Here is a 16,793-nt window from a genome sequence, read left to right as displayed (position 1 = left end):
GTTAGTGTATAATACACTATATTTTTTACTATGTTTTTAAACATAAGCAAATTAAATTTATTTTTTCGCGCTAATTCCACTAATAGGATTGACTTCAAGTATTTTCATACGTTCCAGTTGTGCAAGTCTGTTTTCCAAATTAAATGATTCTGGTAATGGTGGGTATGCTGTAAGATTATATATTATATAGTATTAAACAAGTGCTATATTTAAATTTTTAGTATATTTAAAATAGAATATTTTTTACTATAATTGATCTACCTGCTGTATTAAGGTTTAAATAAAGAGAAATATATATATACTAAGAAATGTATATACTATTTTATTTTACTAATATATCTTATAAATAAATAAAGATAAATGTAATATATTTTATAAATATTACACATTTTTAAACTTACCAAAAGTTTTAAGAAACATTACTACCCAAAGACTAAAAGCCACACCAATGAGGGCAATTCCAAAATGTCCTTTCCATTCTCCTGTTGAGGCTTGAAATTCACTAAATGTTTGTCGGAAACTGGCTCGATATAATGCTTTTTTTTCTTCTATTGATAATTTCTTCCAATCACCTTTTTCTTTTTCTCGCAATGCCTGTATAAAGATTCACATTTTAATTAGGTTAACTCATATTTTTTGTGTTTGATATCCATACTTGATATGCATTTTAAACTAATAGATACTGTAATATAAAAACTATAATAATATAGTTAAAACAATATAATTGAGATATTAATGTATAAGAAATTAATTGATTATAGAATGATATTTAAAGGTAAAATATTATAAATTATGTTTAAAAGGCTATAAGTATAATAATTACTTTACCATTATGTCTGGAGTATTTGGTTTGAAACGAATTGCAGGCAAAGGAAAATCGCATCGATCTAAGTAAGCTGCTTCTCCATTCCATCCATGACCTACTATATCCCTATTACCAATTTTGTCAGGAACTCCAGATACTCCTGATAATCCACGAATGGAATTTGTACACTTTGGAGTATTTTGTCGCAAGCATGATAGCAATACCTTATTTGCCATTGTATGCTAAATAGCACAAAAATATTAAATATAAAATGACATATACAAAATGAAATATTTCTTACTGTAGAATGTTTTCATAAATTTAACAAAAATAATTGGTCAATGTTAATGTAATTGATAAATATTATTTGCTATTTATTAAAAATTATAATGTTCTTAAAACACAGCATAACACCTATATAGCTTATGAAACTATATATAGGAATTTCATTTGGCAATTAAACATAAATTTCATTACGTATGTGTGTAATACAACTTTTCAATTACAACCATGATCTTACACATATACACAAGAAATGTTTTAGCAAAACATTAAAATAATATTTAAATATCAATATCAAAGTTACCAGTCAATAAATTTGATCAAATATAAAATTATGAAAACAAATATCAGTAATTAAAAGTTATATAACTTCTAATATTAAATTTATGTGAAAGTACTTAATTTTAAGATAATGTTATATATTGATCGCCATTTTCATTTGTTATCTAACACATTAAATTTTATAAGAAATTTTAATAGACGATATACGTTTAGATCTAGTACAGTTAGTAGTTTATTACATTAAGAATATACCTTTGATTATCACTAATATCAACAATTAACAATGTATTTATTACGTAAAATTTTACCTTTTTTGCCGACCCTAACTCCAGGAGAATCGAAATGGCAAGCAGTGTGGTTAAGTCACAGTTCGATGCATTCACACATACAAGAACGGTCAATATCTTCATGCTACACACTTACACGCTGCATTACTATGTAGATATATCGAATTTTAAAGTATCGATACACAGTAATCGAATTTTAAATACCAATTATTACAAATTAAGAAGTATTTAGTTCTCAATAAAATCGTTTTATGGCAGTAATTTTAGAAAAGTTGAAAAACAAATTTAATTCTAATACACACTTTATCCCTTTGTATAATTCATATATTTTATATTATTTACATATGTATATTGTATATACATATAACTGTAATAGTTTATATTACAATCGTAATTGTAAACAAATGTTAATCTGTTTATGAATTGAATTGTTTTTTATTAATATTGTTCGCAGAGAAACAAAATAGAAGTCAAGTATACAATATTTTATTATATTATATACATCGAAATATATATATATATAAAGTTATTAGTTTCTGAAATAAATGATTATAAAACTCGCAAATAGGAAAATATTAATAAAATTGATAAAATGAAAAATGTTTCCCGAAAGTAAAGAAAATACTTGTGAAGTTGACAAAATATTCAGGACCTTGTTGAGCATTACTCATAGCATAACATACTGAAAATTTAACATTGTTATAAATTCTGAACAATTACGAAATGTAAGCGTGATTTTTTATTATAAAAACATTTTCTTCTGTATGAAAAATATTTTACTAAAATGTCCATTACAGTAATCATTGCAATACTTTTATTAGATATAAATTTCAGTAAATTATATTATATGCACATACATTGAGAGATACAATTTTTTAAAATAAATCTACCTTATCGACTAAGTAGATTTATGTATGAAAGGACATATGAAGTAGTCTCTATTTCTGGCTATAGGATCGTACAATTCGTGTGATTATAAACCCGCGGTTGCTTACGGCATGGCGTTAGCCAAGTCGTGTGTCATCGTGTGTTGCAGATGAAAAGTGGAGTACATTTGTAACGCTTTTATTTTACATGTTGTATACTAATGAAAAACTTTTTATACAAATTTTAACGACAGGTGAGGATTTCAGAAAATGATAACACCAGTGCCTCGAAAAGTAAAATGATATTCGTGGACGAACAATGTTAAAGATACAGTGAGGTTTTGATATGGCGGCAAATTTTACTTTGATGATTTGTTGTAAACTTCTGTGGTACTCTTTAGTTAATTCATCAGTTATTCAAGTGCGAACATTTTATAATTTTTATACTAAATTCCAACCAAGATGGGTTTATTTACAGCATTACATCAAAAAATTGAAATGCTGTAGATTTGTGCATTTTGAAGCACAGTGGCGACATATCATGGCGGCGAAATTTTCTTAGCTGCAGTTGTGTATCTCGACTATTTTCATACTTAATACGTACGCTAAGGAATTTCTTTGTAAAGTAACACATTTAGTAAATGAATATATTGTATATGGAATTCTTTTTATAAAATCTCTGTTCACACTTTTATTTTGTGGATTCAAGTGATGTAATTACATTGTATTAGCCAGGCATAACATGTAGTTAATCTTTCCTGTGGATATCCTTTATATTGACATCATGACATAGATGTGAAATTGTAATACAATAGATCCATATTGATATAAAGTATTAATGTATATTTGTTTGTGCACATGTTTATTTTGCATGATTTCTAAGATTGTTCAAGATGAACAAGCGCCGTAGAACATCTTCAGTTGCAAGTCGAGGCACAGAAGATGATGGTGACGATATACCACCTGAACCGACAAAGAGACGAAAAAAAATAGATCCTGTAAGTTGTTATATATTCTTTGAAATCATTATTAGTAAAAATTTCAATGTCTCACTAAAAATTAATATTTATTTTATTAAATATTTAGAGTGACCTGTGCCAACAGTTATATGATGTTCTACGTAATCAAAAGAAAGAAGATGGAACATTATTATGTGATGCATTTATACGTGTGCCTAAACGTAGACAAGAACCAGGTTATTATGAAGTTGTAACAAATCCTATAGACCTACTAAAGGTTCAGCAGAAACTAAAAACAGATGAATACAGGGACATGGATGATTTAGCAGCTGATATTCAACTCATGGTTAATAATGCAAAAGCTTTTTATATGGTAATATATATTGACTCACAGAAGTATATATTATAAAACAATATGTTATATGGTCTTCAGTTAATATTTATGTTATTAATATTATTTCATTAAAATAGCGTACATCTCCTGAATATAAAGATGCCACTGAACTCTGGGAATTATGTATAAATACAAAAAATCGCATTATGGAAGAATATGAAGATCCAGAACCTAAAGGAAAACTTATCCTAAAAGTAGGACGTCTGGTAAGCAAAAATGTAATTACATACAGGTAATTAATCTATTTAATGTAATGTTAATTATACAGGCTCGGAAAGCTACAACGAAACAAGAAGATGCAGAAGATACATCTGAAAGTTCTACAAATCCTGATGAAGAGACAATGCAACAGTTCGAAGATTTATTTGCAGCAGTTATGACAGCAACAGATCCAGCTGATAATAACAGACCATTGCATACAATGTTTCAACTAAAACCATCTAAAAAAGTTTGATAAATTCTTATTGATAAAATATTATAAATATATCGCTGATTTATAAACACATTTATTATACGACAAATTTTGTTTTCAGTTATATCCAGAATATTATGATGTAATTGAAACACCAGTAGATTTAAAAACAGTTGCAAGAAAAATTCAAGAAGGAGCCTATAGTAGCATTACAGACATGGAAAAAGATTTAATGTTAATGTGTCGTAATGCTTGCCAATTTAATGAGCCTGGTTCTCAAATTTACAAAGATGCAAAGCTTTTGAAAAAAATTATTACTGCAGCTGCAAGAAAGCAAGATATTGGCTTAAGCAGTACTGTTCCAAAAATTGCAACAACAGCACCATCAACAAGAAGTAAAAGAGGAAGTCGTACTATGGCACAGTCTTTAATAGCTCAAACTGCAACATTACCAGATGAAGATGAAGAAAGTGATGATGAAGAAGATGAACCTGCAGAAACTGAAGAAGCTGATAATCCACAGTGGCAATTATTTCAAACTATCAGAACAGCACCTAACAATCAAGGTATTTTATGAAATTTCTTTAAAATATTATGATATTGGAGATAAAAAATATTTTATGGAAATAGTATTGAATAATCCTTTTTTTCTGTATAAGGAGTTAGAATGAGCGAATATTTTTGGAAACTGCCATCAAAGAGGTTATACCCCGATTATTACAAAACGATAAAAAATCCTATTTCTTTATTACAAATTCGTACTAAAATAAAGGTAATTAATGAAACTACAAATCGTTTTATATTTTATAAGTTATTCTTGTTTAATTCATCATTTTTGTAGAAAGGTGAATATGGTACTGTGAGTGAAGTAGCTGGTGACATGAATATTATGTTTGAAAATGCAAAAAAATATAATATTCATACGTCTAGATTATATAAGGTATTAAACAGTAATTTAAAAATTTCACATTTTTAATACATACTATTTATTTATACCTATATGTTTCACATGCAGTGTGCTGTAAAACTACAGAAAATTATGCAAGAAAAAGTACATGAGCTGTTAGAATTTGATCAGGTAAGTGAAATTTATCTTATTCAAGTAAAGATGTGTTTTGTTTAAATTTTATGTTTTAGTCATATGTATGATAATGGGATTTACTTTTTTTTATTCAATATAATAACATATTAACAATATAGTAAATGAATAATTTGTAAAAAAATATTTTTATATGTATGAGTTACTAGTATAAATTTTGAGTTAAAAGATTTTTTGTATTAAGTATGTAATCTAAACTTCTTATGTATTTCTTTTTGTTCTTGTTAACACTATTTATAGGATTCAGACTCAGATAGTGAATTTGAAAATAGCTCTCATCAACCTAAACTTATTAAACGTGCTTCAAATTTGTTAACACGTGGAAAATATAAAGACAATATACCACTGAAGAAAAGATTGTATGCACTAGTTAAATGTGTTATAGAATACGTTGTAAGTAATTCCAATTTTGATTGCTGAAACTGAAGCTTAACAATACAGAATTTATTGTATTATAGTGTGAAGATGGTCGGCAACCAATGTTAATGTTTATGGAAAAACCCTCTAAAAAATTATATCCAGATTATTATCAAGTGATAGCAGAACCAATTGATATGTTAGCCATTGAAGCTAATATTAAGGCAGAAAAATATCAAAGTGAAAACGAATTAATACAAGATTTTAAGGTATATTTTTTACATTATTACATTTGACGAATATATTTCATATTAATTTTTATTGTTTCGTTTTAGTTAATGTTTAACAATTGTCGCCAATATAATGAAGAAGGTTCTTTAATATATGAAGATGCAAATACCCTTGAGAGAGTTCTAATGGATAAAGTAAAAGAATTAGGTCCTTTGCCAGAGACGCCCAAACCTACAAAATCAAGTGCATCTACTCCTACTAGAAATGTTGGGTATGTAGTATTATAAGTGTATAACATAATTACTAAAGTATTTAGGTTTGTTTTTAAGAATATTATAATTAATACAGTTTGTAAGTGTATTATATGTTTTTTATATAATATATTAAATATATCTTTTTATAACACATAGGAGACCTAAAAAGGTTGTACCACTACACTTACAAAAATTGAAAACTATGTATGACACCATAAAAGATTATCACGACGCAAAAGGGAGACAGTTATCTTTAATTTTTATGAAATTACCAAATAAAAATGAATACCCTGATTATTATGAAGTTATTAAACAACCAATGAACATGGAAAAAATAGCGTCTGCTCTAAAGAATAATGGATACGAGAATTTGGATGAACTCGTATCAGATTTCATATTAATGTTTGATAATGCTTGCAAGTATAATGAACCTGATTCGCAAATATACAAGGTTTGTATATTGATATACATGTACATTTTTAAAGTACTTGCTTAAAATAAAGTTTTTATTAACTCATTAATTTAATTTTTGAAGCAAAAAGCGCTCTGTCTATTAAAGAACTAGATATTCTGTATAATCGTTACTAAAATGTTCCTGATGTTTTAATTTCTATCTAAGAAAAAAGTTTTTTAAAGAGGTAATTAATATTCAGTAATTGTCAATAACTTTTATGACTTTTTTATAAGAAAATATAAACATAGAAAAATATTCTATTTTTAACTTTTTTCTAATTTCACTTAAAATAATTCATATGATCATAATGGGTGTATAGGAAATACGAATAATGTAAATGCCAAAAGTCCAATTGAAATTTCGCGCTAAAACATGGAAAGCTCGATCTGTTTACGGTTATAGTTTTTGAGGTTACGTGAAGTTAGTTTCTTTCGTAGCTTTGCCATTTCATACGGTTCCTTATAAGGATTTTACAGAATAATAAATGACTTTTATCTATGAATAGATGCAATAATAAAACTGGTGCAAATATGCAATTTTATCAAAATAATCATAAATTAAACACATGGAAAAGTGAATATCTGTGAAAGTTATAAGTTTGCAACCTTTTTATATATATACTATATTGTTGCTCAGAATGTTTGAACAAGGAAATATTAATAATGAAAATAATGTTTTTGTACAAAAGGCATTAAAAGTTCGACCTTGTTTTATTCGTTTAATGAGAGATAAGGAAGTAGATCAACGTTTATCAAAAAAATGCAAGAAGAGTGAAACAGAAGTAAACAACATTCTTTTTAGAATATTATTCATTTAATCTTCTTTTTACAAATTTTGTTTATCAACATATTAGTTCCAGCATTTATTGCTATTAGTATGTTTTAAATATAATTACAATCTACTTAAAAATCATGTTATAGGATGCTTTAATTTTACAAAGATTAGTTCTTCAAACAAAATTGCAATTAAGTGAAGATGAAGAAAGTGTGCCAGATGTATCAGCTGCAGTTCAAGAAATATTAGCAACAATCTTCACTGCTCTTTATAATCATCAAGATGAAGAAGGAAGGTGTTATTCTGACTCAATGGCAGAACTTCCAGAACATGACATAGTTGATGGGAAAAAGTATGCTATTTTTAATTTAAATAAATGTTACCTTTATAATTTTATTTTATGCTATTAATGTAATATGAATAATTCAATTTGTTAAATATTAGGATACGAGGATTATCATTAGATTTGATTAAAAGAAGATTAGATCGTGGAGTATATAAACGATTAGATCGTTTTCAAGAAGATGTATTTACATGTTTAGAAAGAGCTAGAAGATTATCACGTACAGATTCGCAACCTTTTGAGGATAGTGTAGAACTGCAAGCATTTTTTTTACGTACTCGTGATGAAGTAACTCGTGGAGGGGATTTATTACATTCACCAGCACTTAACTATACACTTCTTGATCTTTCTGCACAAGTTGCAGAATTAAAACGTGTTAAACAACAACAAGAACTGTCATTACCTAATGAGGATGAAAGCTGTGATGGCAATGAGACAAAAGTATGTGATATTGTATAAAATTTAATTCCATAATGAAAAGAAATATTTAATGTATTTATTTTGTTTACTTAGGATTCTGAAACAAATACTAATACAGAGGGAAGTAATAGTGATAATGGTGGGTCTATGAGTTTTAATCAAGAAGTATATAGAGCTGGGGACTTTGCATATATAGAACCTACAGAACGAGGCATGGAATATAGTGTGGTTCTCATAGAACGTCTATGGACAAATACAGAAGGTCAACAAATGTTGTATGGCAATTTATTTTATAGACCAAGTGAAACTTATCATGTGGCATCTAGAAAATTCCTTGACAAGGAGTTATTTAAAAGTGACGCTCATGTAGCTGTACCTTTGGCAAAAGTAGCTGGAAGGTGTTGTGTACTAAGTGTTAAGGATTACTTTAGAATGCAACCTGATGGTTTCTTAGAAAAAGATGTTTATGTATGTGAATCGCGATATTCTACAAAAGCAAGAGCTTTTAAAAAAATTAAAGTCTGGAATTTTGATCCAGATCATTTAAAGTTAATTCCAAGAGAGAAATCATTAGAACCAAAGCGAGTAATATCAGTATATAAGGAAAGATTAGAGAAACACAAAGAAGAAATTGCTGAGTTAGAGGAAGGAGAAAAATTAACAGAGAAAGAAAGACCTGTAAGTGACATTAATATATTACAACTAGAAAATATATTACGTATTATATTATGTATCATATTTTATATATTATATATCTATATTTTTAGAATGTGATATTATATAATCCAGATGACGCAGAAAATACATATTATGAACAATATAATACATGTGCAGGGTCTGTAAAAACTGGAGATTTTGTTTATGTAGCAACAGATGGAGGTAGACAACAAATTGCACAAATTGATGCTATATGGTCGACAAAAGAGTATGTAACATATCTTATAAGTTGCTGATGATTTGGATGTTTATTCCAAGTAATTAATTTTTTCAGTGGAAAGTGTTATTTTAAAGGCCCATGGTTGTTAATGCCTGCAGAAGTACCACATGCTCCTACTAAGTTATTTTACAAACAAGAACTATTCCTATCTACAGTTGATGGTACTCACCCTATCGTGGCCATTGTTGGAAAATGTGCCGTCCTTGACTATGGAGAATACATTTGTAGTGAGTATATAAGAATGTAATTAATAAAATAATTAAACACACATTAATTATGAAATAAAAAGAATACATTTCAGAAAATTATTTTTATACAAATTTACATATTTATATAGGTCGACCGACAGAAATTCCAGAAGATGATGTATATATTTGTGAATCGTTATACGATGAAAGTAAAAGCCTCATGAAAAAATTAGGACAAGAGGGTTTAAAAAAATTTAATCATAATTCAGCAGTAACTGAAGACGAAATTTACTTCTTCCGAAGACCTATTAATCCAGCTAAGGTTCGTATGAAATTTAAGCATTTAGATAACATTCTATGCAAAACTTTGATAACGATATGTTATTTGATATGCTTGTTATTTGATATGCAACTAACTGAATATCATTGCTTTGCATGTGATGTGTGTGTTATAGATTCCGGGCGATGTGGCTCAGACGCAAAATCAAGTCAAGTCTGTTACTCCTAGTTCAGCTCAATTTGAAATGGTAATTTCTATTTATAAGTTTTTACCTTTTGGTTAATAATACAAAGAGATGCATGTTTTTTTAATAATCACACGCAAGCTCATAACTATTCATATTAAAAATTGTGCAACTTCAACATTTACAACATAAAATTTGTTATATATGCAAATATCACTTGCGTGTGATACAGGTTTTGCATCAATTTGTATTTAAGCATGTTCCTCATTTTATGCCGGCATATTCATTTTTCTTTCTTTCATATTTGTTATGTATATATTTTGTGTTTTGTTTACATAAAATATTTTTTGAGATATCAGTATTATGTAGGACTAGATATTATTTTTAATAGATTTCAATTCAGAGCACCTGTTGGGTTTATCTCTAATACATGTATGTATATACATATATGATATACGTAGAATACCACCAAAAAGTCTCGCTTCCATGTCACTCTAACCCAAGTAATATAAAAACAAAGCATTATGCTTTAAATGGAATGCATAAATACTAATATTTAAATAGCTACAAGATTTAGAACATTTATTCAGCAGTTCAATTGAAATATTAAAAGCATACAGTAATATAGTATTAAATTTTAGTATTTAATCAGATGAAATCTATTACCTTCGATAAGAAATAGGAAGTCATGTTTATATAAATGTCGTGATATCTATGGTCAAGGAAAATTTTAATTAATATACGAAATTGTTACATCACTCCAAAATATTAAAAAAAATATTCATATTACATTCGGTAACGGATAATGAACGTAACATAACATAAATGGTATAGGAAGCATCACCATTGTTACCGAAGCTGGAACCCGATGTACTAGGCATGGGAGTAGGATTAGGAGTGGGAGTAGGAGTAGGAGTTGGGGAGGACAGCATGGATGCTGGTGGTCCACCGTCCGTTGGATCTGCAGAAGCTCAACCGGTGCTCTCCAATACTCAGACACCTGTGTCGACTAAAAAGGTAGGCCTTATCGTGACATTATTTGCTTATAACTTGTTCATAAATTGCATTTTATTTATTTCATTTTATTTTTGTTTAGAAAAATATGCCAGCATATACATTTTTTGTTTTTGCACCGTTTAAACTTTGTCATCTAACATTAGAACGACAATTAGATATTTTACCTCTAAAGGTATAATATCAATATCCGTTTTCATAAGGAAGTGGTATTATAATTTGTGTTTTCTTCTGTTTAGAAAACGGCGGGTAAGAAATTAGTTACGGGCTATATTTTATATTCGAGTAAAATGCGAACGCAGATTACACAAAACAATCCTGAATCATCCTTTGGGGAGATTAGCAGAATTGTTGGCAACGAGGTATTTATTTATTTTTTACTGTTGATTTTCCTTTTACTATAAGAATTTATTGAAGGAAAGGAAAGTATGTAGATTCAATTTTTTGAACACAATATTAAAAAAAGATTTACCGAACTTCTTTTGTAAAATATTGTAAAAAGGTATGTTACTCTGCATACTTCGTCTTTCTTTCAAATATGACACAAGTGCGGTATATCTAGTTAAATTATTATTGTTGTGATAAGTATTACCTTTCAAATAAAAATTATATACAATTTATAAATTAATCTGAATATTAAAATATATATTTCATAATTTTTACTTATAATTTATTTATTATACATTTTTTAGCATAGCATTTGTTATTATACTAATATGTTCTATAAATTGTATCGTATGAATTATATAAATTATTTATATGCATATGGAAAGTAGCTCTGTGATTGAAATTAATTTCTTACCATTTCATGACTATTTTATATTTGTTCATGAAAAAGGTCTGTGAAAAGTTAATTTTTAAAGAAATGTCAGATTATTTAAAACAAAAGTGTACTACATAAATATTTTTTTATATTTCAGTGGAGGAAATTGCCAGCAGGAGAAAAACAAGCTTGGGAGGAAAGAGCAATTAAAATGAATGAAGATGGTGGGCAACTTAAAGGAAATAATGTTTCAGTAGGCACTAATGCTTTACAAGATGTAGTTTATGAATGTTGCTGGGATAATTGTGACTGGCAATTTGAAGATATGACCGATTGTATCGACCATTGTATTGCGGAACAAAATGGACATGTTCAATCGTCTTTTATTAATGCTGCAAGCGGTAAGTGCTATCTGTATTATTTTATATACAGAGTGCACAAAAATGTTGGAGAAAAACTTTAAGGGCATATAACATTTATCAAATCATCTTAATAAATATGAGTCTAAACACCGTTTTGAAGTTATGGGATGTTTAGTGTACAAAAGTACAGTGTATAGTAAACGAATTACTTCATTAAATAAGTTGATACAATAAATCGCAAAATGTTGCCAAGAGATACGGGAAACGCCGGAGATCAACGTGTGCGTGTTCCTACATATAAGAAAGCGTGCTGAAGTGTATATTGAAATGAACGATTATATTAAACATATGCTGTAGAGGTAATGTTTTACTGACAAAAACATCTCATAACTCGGAAATTAATGATTTTTGGACTCACATTTATTAAGACTTTTTTGATTGTTTTGATGAATATTATATACGTACAATTTTTTTGTGCACTCTATATATATATATATATATATATTATATATAATATATAATATGTACCATCACGGACAAATAAAATCTTCAATTTTTTAAATATATATTCTAATAGATGTCGAATTTCAATGTCAATGGCGTGGTTGTGGACGTACGAAAAAATCTGTACCTCCATTTCCAAGTGTACAAAGACTTGCAAGGCATGTTAAGGAAGTACATATCCTTAAGTCAAATGGACGTATAATACCTCCTTCGGAAAGAAGCAAGTATGATGTCAAAATGCTACATAATGAAACAATATTTTCATATTTATAATACAATCCGTTTACTTTCATTTCCATTTTTTTAATTATAGAAACTATATGGCATCAAAAGGTCCGACGATATTACCACCAATGGAAACAGGTATATTATTTATTTCTAACAAATTCAAGGTAATATTTATTACAAATACTTTGTAATTTTTCTACATATCTTTTTTATTATAGAAACATCAGCAGCTGCTACGCAAACAAGCAACATTTCTGGTGCTAAACAACCAGAACCCATGTTTGTTGCTGTTCCTCCAAGACCAAGTCGCGTATTACATTCAGATGCGTACTTACGGTAAGTAAATTGAGTATTTTTACTGCAATTTAATTTATACTTGATTATTTTACTGCAAATATATTGCAATTACAGATATATTGAAGCACTGAATGTAGAAAATCGGTACATATCAAATTGGGACAAACAAATGAATGCTAATCCTGATAATACACAAATCCCTGATGTAACGAAATTGCCTGCGGAATGGTTAGGCAATGGTGTAGGCAACCATGGAAATGTGGTAAATGCCTTATGGACACTCAGGAACATGATGATGCGAGATGTGTTAGCCATCAATAAAACTTTATAGTTTATAACATGTTAAGATTTATAATCTTTAATATTCGATGCTACCTTAAAACTACAATTTTCAGGTCCGTCGATGCTAGATGAAAGACTGAAGATTTATTATTTGGACAAATATATTTATATTTTTAGATTCTTTTCTTCTCATTTTACGACACTCACTAATTAGTACTTCAAATTTAACTTAATTATAAATTAAATTTTTTCAGTGATCTTCAATTTGTAATTAGGACTGACTAAGAAATTGTCTTTCTTATTATAAGGTCTTCAATGACAAATAATAGATCTGCAATGTATTTATCGCAAATAATTCAGCTTAGTAAACAACTAATCTTTCCATTAAATGAAAACCATGCTATATGAGCATTATTTTCGATACTTCATCTATGGATCTGTTAGGAGTAGAACGAAAATATTACGCTGTAAGAGCCACCACTTTGTAAATATCTCGCTATTTTTAATTTTAACGTTTCATAAAAAAATTTTGTATTTTGTGTATCGCGTATCATGAAAGTGTGATTTGACAATTAACTGTATTCATACTGTAAAATGAAACTATGCTGTAAATATAAAATAATGCATTTTAGAAAACAATCTGACACAGAGAATGCTATAATTGTATCTATGAATATTAATTTTATGTCAACAATCATACATTTTTAATGTAATATTTTCACTTACTTTTTTAAAAGAACTTTGATATAAAAAATATTTAATAATCGTTATTTCTGAATTTTTTATAATATTGATTTAATAATTTCAATAAGTACCTTGTATATAATTAAAGATAAAAGTAATTTTTTATGCCAAAAAAATTACATAAAAACTCCCTTATTGTACAATCAAAGTATATTACATGCATGGAAGTAATGCAAATTGTTTATTTGAAATTCGGTTTATGATGTAAAAAATAAAAACGTACAACTGTGGTCTACAATTGCATTAAAAAAATTATCAACTTATATAAAAAAGATATCATCATTACATCATGTTAACTTATTGAATTTAAAAAAATACAATTTTTGTTACTGTATCATTTATGAATAAAACTGGTTGTTCTTATTAAAAAATGAAATTAGTTATTTTTAGATGTATGTTATATATTAAACGAAAATAGTATTTTATTTTTACTATAATATAAAAAATATATGTGAACAATATTTTAATTAAAATGATAGAATGTTTCAAATAAAATAGCGACCTAAAATATTTGTCCTTATAACATTATATTTTACTTATATAATATTTCTCTTACATTATATTGCTTATTTTTCAACTATTATTTTTTATCATTAAACATATTTAACATAAACATATTTTGGATGATCATATTAACTAGGATGTTATTTAAAAGAAATATATTTTAATTATCTCTTTATACAGTTTCAGTAATTACATTTGAAACAAATGTTTTAAATTTTATATCTATTTTTGTTTATTTATGTCGTTCAATTAAGATGTACTGTCTGCAAACATATTGGTGTAGTTTTTCTAGAAATATGTACATAAAAGAGTAGAAGAAACTTGCAATGTTATTTAATAAACAAACAAGATTTACAAGTAGTACAATAAATTTTATAAATTTAAACGAATCAAGTGTTACTTCATCATATTTTATATACTTATAACTTTAAATGAGAATTTTGAATTAAAAGTCGCTCACCCGCCCACCATTTTGCCAATCCCCCCACTTTGTTGGATCTTTTTCGCTATTTGTTATTAGTTCTCCATTATTTGGATCAGTTTCCACTAATACTAAGTCCACGAAACGTTCTTTTGGAGGTACCCCTATTATTATATTTTTTTATAATAATTGTATTTCATAAATTTATGGCAATCAAATCTTATATTAATTTTATCTGTTATTTCATGTAACATATTACGAATTATACTTACTAGGTATAGGTTGCAATTTTAATTTTTTATGAAATTGTTTCATTCTTATTGATTCTTTTTTCTCACCTTTTGCCTCTGGTTCTTTAACTCGCAATAAACTACCTATGTATACATATAGCAAAGAAGTATCCAGTATTAAATTATCAAAATTATTGCTTTACAAATGAAGGCTTGTATGTATGTTGGATACCTGTTGAAAATTTTTTCGATTTAGTATATATTAATGATTTCGTAGAAATTTTATTTATGGAATCGACTATACTGGTATTAATATGTTTCAAAACAAGCTTTAACTTCAAAATATCCATATTTGTAATATCTTGTAATATCCTTATTCTTTTGTTATACTTCTGACAACACATTTTTTACAAATATGTATATATAATCTATGTACATATATACAATTTTATATAAGTTGTCAGATGTTTTATATTTACCTTTTATCATTGTAATTTGATACTTAATTGTTTATCCATTAGTTAAAAATGTTTGTAAAAGTATGGTATGACAGAATAAAGCATGATTGTCTAAAAGTGAAGGCTACATTTTTTAAATGTAAATATAATATTTATTATTTTATACTTTATACACATAAACAGTAAGTTTTTTATTCTAATTTAAATTGCTAAATTATACGTGTTTTTAATTGTACATCTTGTATAAACTATTTTTTATGTACATACAATGCACTAAAAAATATTTAGAAGTCTGTTACTCGACCTTTCCTTTCCCAATCACCATATCGTGTTGGTTCTGGTCCACGTGGACCTCCTACTTCACCTGTTTCTGGATTAGTATCATTTGGAAATGGTTTCAATGGTTCTTTTTCTTGATAAGGATGTTTGCCTTCTTCCAGTTCTTCCAATTTTTCTGTTGCATGTTAAACAATTTTATTTTACTAACACTATTTTTGTGAACTTATAATAAATTTCTTAAGATAAATAAATACCTATAGGTGTACGTTCTCTTAATTTTTTTCTAAATTCACGCATTCTTGGACTCTCAGACATTTCATTGTCCTTTGAAAAGAGGATTTGATATCCTAGAAGCAAAATTGTCACATTATTCTTTATATTCTTCTATTTTTTATATTGTATTTAATACTGCAGATATTATATTTAATTTTTAAAATACTTACGTATATGTAGAAATTTAGTTGCAAATTTTGTAATTTCGTGATTTACTTTTAGTAATTTACTAAAAGCTATGACATTTGTAAACATAACCTTATTCATTATAGTCTTTATATCTCTCTATGATTAAAACGAGATTATGTATATCATACCATACTGAAATTACATAAGAATATATAAGAAATTACTGTTAATGATTTTATTATGGCACAATTGTTATCATATATAATACTTTACATTATATATATATTTACAGCATTAAAAAAGTATGCAGAAGATATCACTTATAGTAGATGATGAAACAATAAACTGATACATTTAATTTTATATAAACATAGAAGTGAGCATAATAAAAATGACCATTTAATATCTCAGTGAAACATCAAAGCTTGTATGACAGCCGAATTTAATTTTTAAGGAATTAACTGTTAAAATCTCATATAATCTCATTTTATATCTAT

General features: G+C 27.2%; 4 protein-coding genes across 15 annotated transcripts; 1 reads left to right on the top strand and 3 right to left on the bottom strand.

The window, feature by feature from the left end:
* Position 1: 1 nt before the first annotated feature.
* Positions 2-1,812, bottom strand: LOC122568235. The gene is made up of 4 exons (XM_043727755.1): positions 1,678-1,812; positions 829-1,047; positions 402-594; positions 2-167 (listed from the first exon to the last, which is right to left on the bottom strand). The coding sequence occupies exons 1-4, from the start codon at positions 1,777-1,779 to the stop codon at positions 58-60; spliced, it is 624 nt and encodes a 207-aa protein (XP_043583690.1). The 5' UTR covers positions 1,780-1,812; the 3' UTR covers positions 2-57.
* Positions 1,813-2,601: 789 nt separating this feature from the next.
* On the top strand, positions 2,602-13,924 carry LOC122568222 (protein polybromo-1). 9 transcript variants are annotated; one of them, XM_043727704.1, is made up of 27 exons: positions 2,602-2,699; positions 2,777-3,520; positions 3,609-3,854; positions 3,953-4,081; positions 4,144-4,323; positions 4,409-4,853; positions 4,947-5,059; positions 5,129-5,227; positions 5,303-5,365; positions 5,627-5,779; positions 5,845-6,012; positions 6,079-6,245; positions 6,385-6,679; positions 7,603-7,808; positions 7,901-8,240; positions 8,313-8,897; positions 8,987-9,144; positions 9,211-9,383; positions 9,494-9,666; positions 9,800-9,871; positions 10,643-10,825; positions 11,062-11,184; positions 11,743-11,986; positions 12,525-12,675; positions 12,765-12,814; positions 12,898-13,015; positions 13,091-13,924. In XM_043727704.1, the coding sequence occupies exons 2-27, from the start codon at positions 3,416-3,418 to the stop codon at positions 13,305-13,307; spliced, it is 4,956 nt and encodes a 1,651-aa protein (XP_043583639.1). In that variant the 5' UTR covers positions 2,602-2,699; positions 2,777-3,415; the 3' UTR covers positions 13,308-13,924. The 9 variants fall into 9 exon arrangements, with proteins under 9 accessions (XP_043583639.1, XP_043583641.1, XP_043583640.1 ...); XM_043727706.1 differs by having other exon boundaries at positions 2,638-2,776; positions 3,406-3,520; XM_043727705.1 differs by having other exon boundaries at positions 2,639-3,122; positions 3,406-3,520.
* A 749-nt stretch (positions 13,925-14,673) lies between these two features.
* LOC122568098 (succinate dehydrogenase assembly factor 4, mitochondrial-like) lies at positions 14,674-15,643 on the bottom strand. 2 transcript variants are annotated; one of them, XM_043727459.1, is made up of 4 exons: positions 15,390-15,643; positions 15,200-15,301; positions 14,967-15,091; positions 14,744-14,794 (listed from the first exon to the last, which is right to left on the bottom strand). In XM_043727459.1, the coding sequence occupies exons 1-4, from the start codon at positions 15,559-15,561 to the stop codon at positions 14,756-14,758; spliced, it is 438 nt and encodes a 145-aa protein (XP_043583394.1). In that variant the 5' UTR covers positions 15,562-15,643; the 3' UTR covers positions 14,744-14,755. The 2 variants fall into 2 exon arrangements, with proteins under 2 accessions (XP_043583395.1, XP_043583394.1); XM_043727460.1 differs by having other exon boundaries at positions 14,674-15,091.
* On the bottom strand, positions 14,967-16,726 carry LOC122568099 (succinate dehydrogenase assembly factor 4, mitochondrial-like). Of its 3 annotated transcripts, none has more exons than XM_043727463.1 (5): positions 16,587-16,726; positions 16,338-16,488; positions 16,149-16,241; positions 15,637-16,069; positions 14,967-15,389 (listed from the first exon to the last, which is right to left on the bottom strand). In XM_043727463.1, the coding sequence occupies exons 2-4, from the start codon at positions 16,432-16,434 to the stop codon at positions 15,900-15,902; spliced, it is 360 nt and encodes a 119-aa protein (XP_043583398.1). In that variant the 5' UTR covers positions 16,435-16,488; positions 16,587-16,726; the 3' UTR covers positions 14,967-15,389; positions 15,637-15,899. The 3 variants fall into 3 exon arrangements, with proteins under 3 accessions (XP_043583398.1, XP_043583396.1, XP_043583397.1); XM_043727461.1 differs by having other exon boundaries at positions 16,570-16,710; XM_043727462.1 differs by lacking the exon at positions 16,587-16,726 and having other exon boundaries at positions 16,338-16,553.
* Positions 16,727-16,793: the final 67 nt, after the last annotated feature.

Source organism: Bombus pyrosoma, linkage group LG6 (genome assembly GCF_014825855.1).
Source record: "Bombus pyrosoma isolate SC7728 linkage group LG6, ASM1482585v1, whole genome shotgun sequence".
Classification (NCBI taxonomy): Eukaryota; Metazoa; Arthropoda; class Insecta; order Hymenoptera; family Apidae; genus Bombus; species Bombus pyrosoma.
This window is presented reverse-complemented; position numbering and strand designations above follow the sequence as displayed.

Bases quoted from the DNA above. Each gene is read 5' to 3' on its own strand.
- LOC122568222 (XM_043727704.1), top strand. From the start codon at position 3,416: ATGAACAAGCGCCGTAGAACATCTTCAGTTGCAAGTCGAGGCACAGAA. The intron at 5,366-5,626 runs GTAAGTGAAATT...CACTATTTATAG, and splicing joins AGCTGTTAGAATTTGATCAG to GATTCAGACTCAGATAGTGA. The intron at 10,826-11,061 runs GTAGGCCTTATC...TCTTCTGTTTAG, and splicing joins CACCTGTGTCGACTAAAAAG to AAAACGGCGGGTAAGAAATT.
- LOC122568098 (XM_043727459.1), bottom strand. From the start codon at position 15,561: ATGTGTTGTCAGAAGTATAACAAAAGAATAAGGATATTACAAGATATT. The intron at 15,302-15,389 runs GTATCCAACATA...ATGTATACATAG, and splicing joins ATCGAAAAAATTTTCAACAG to GTAGTTTATTGCGAGTTAAA. The intron at 14,795-14,966 runs GTGAGCGACTTT...ACATATTTCTAG, and splicing joins ATTGGCAAAATGGTGGGCGG to AAAAACTACACCAATATGTT.
- LOC122568235 (XM_043727755.1), bottom strand. From the start codon at position 1,779: ATGAAGATATTGACCGTTCTTGTATGTGTGAATGCATCGAACTGTGAC. The intron at 1,048-1,677 runs GTAAAATTTTAC...TGTGCTATTTAG, and splicing joins AGTTAGGGTCGGCAAAAAAG to CATACAATGGCAAATAAGGT. The intron at 168-401 runs GTAAGTTTAAAA...ATAATCTTACAG, and splicing joins AATGTTTCTTAAAACTTTTG to CATACCCACCATTACCAGAA.
- LOC122568099 (XM_043727463.1), bottom strand. From the start codon at position 16,434: ATGAATAAGGTTATGTTTACAAATGTCATAGCTTTTAGTAAATTACTA. The intron at 16,242-16,337 runs GTAAGTATTTTA...TTTTGCTTCTAG, and splicing joins AACTAAATTTCTACATATAC to GATATCAAATCCTCTTTTCA. The intron at 16,070-16,148 runs GTATTTATTTAT...AACATGCAACAG, and splicing joins AAGAGAACGTACACCTATAG to AAAAATTGGAAGAACTGGAA.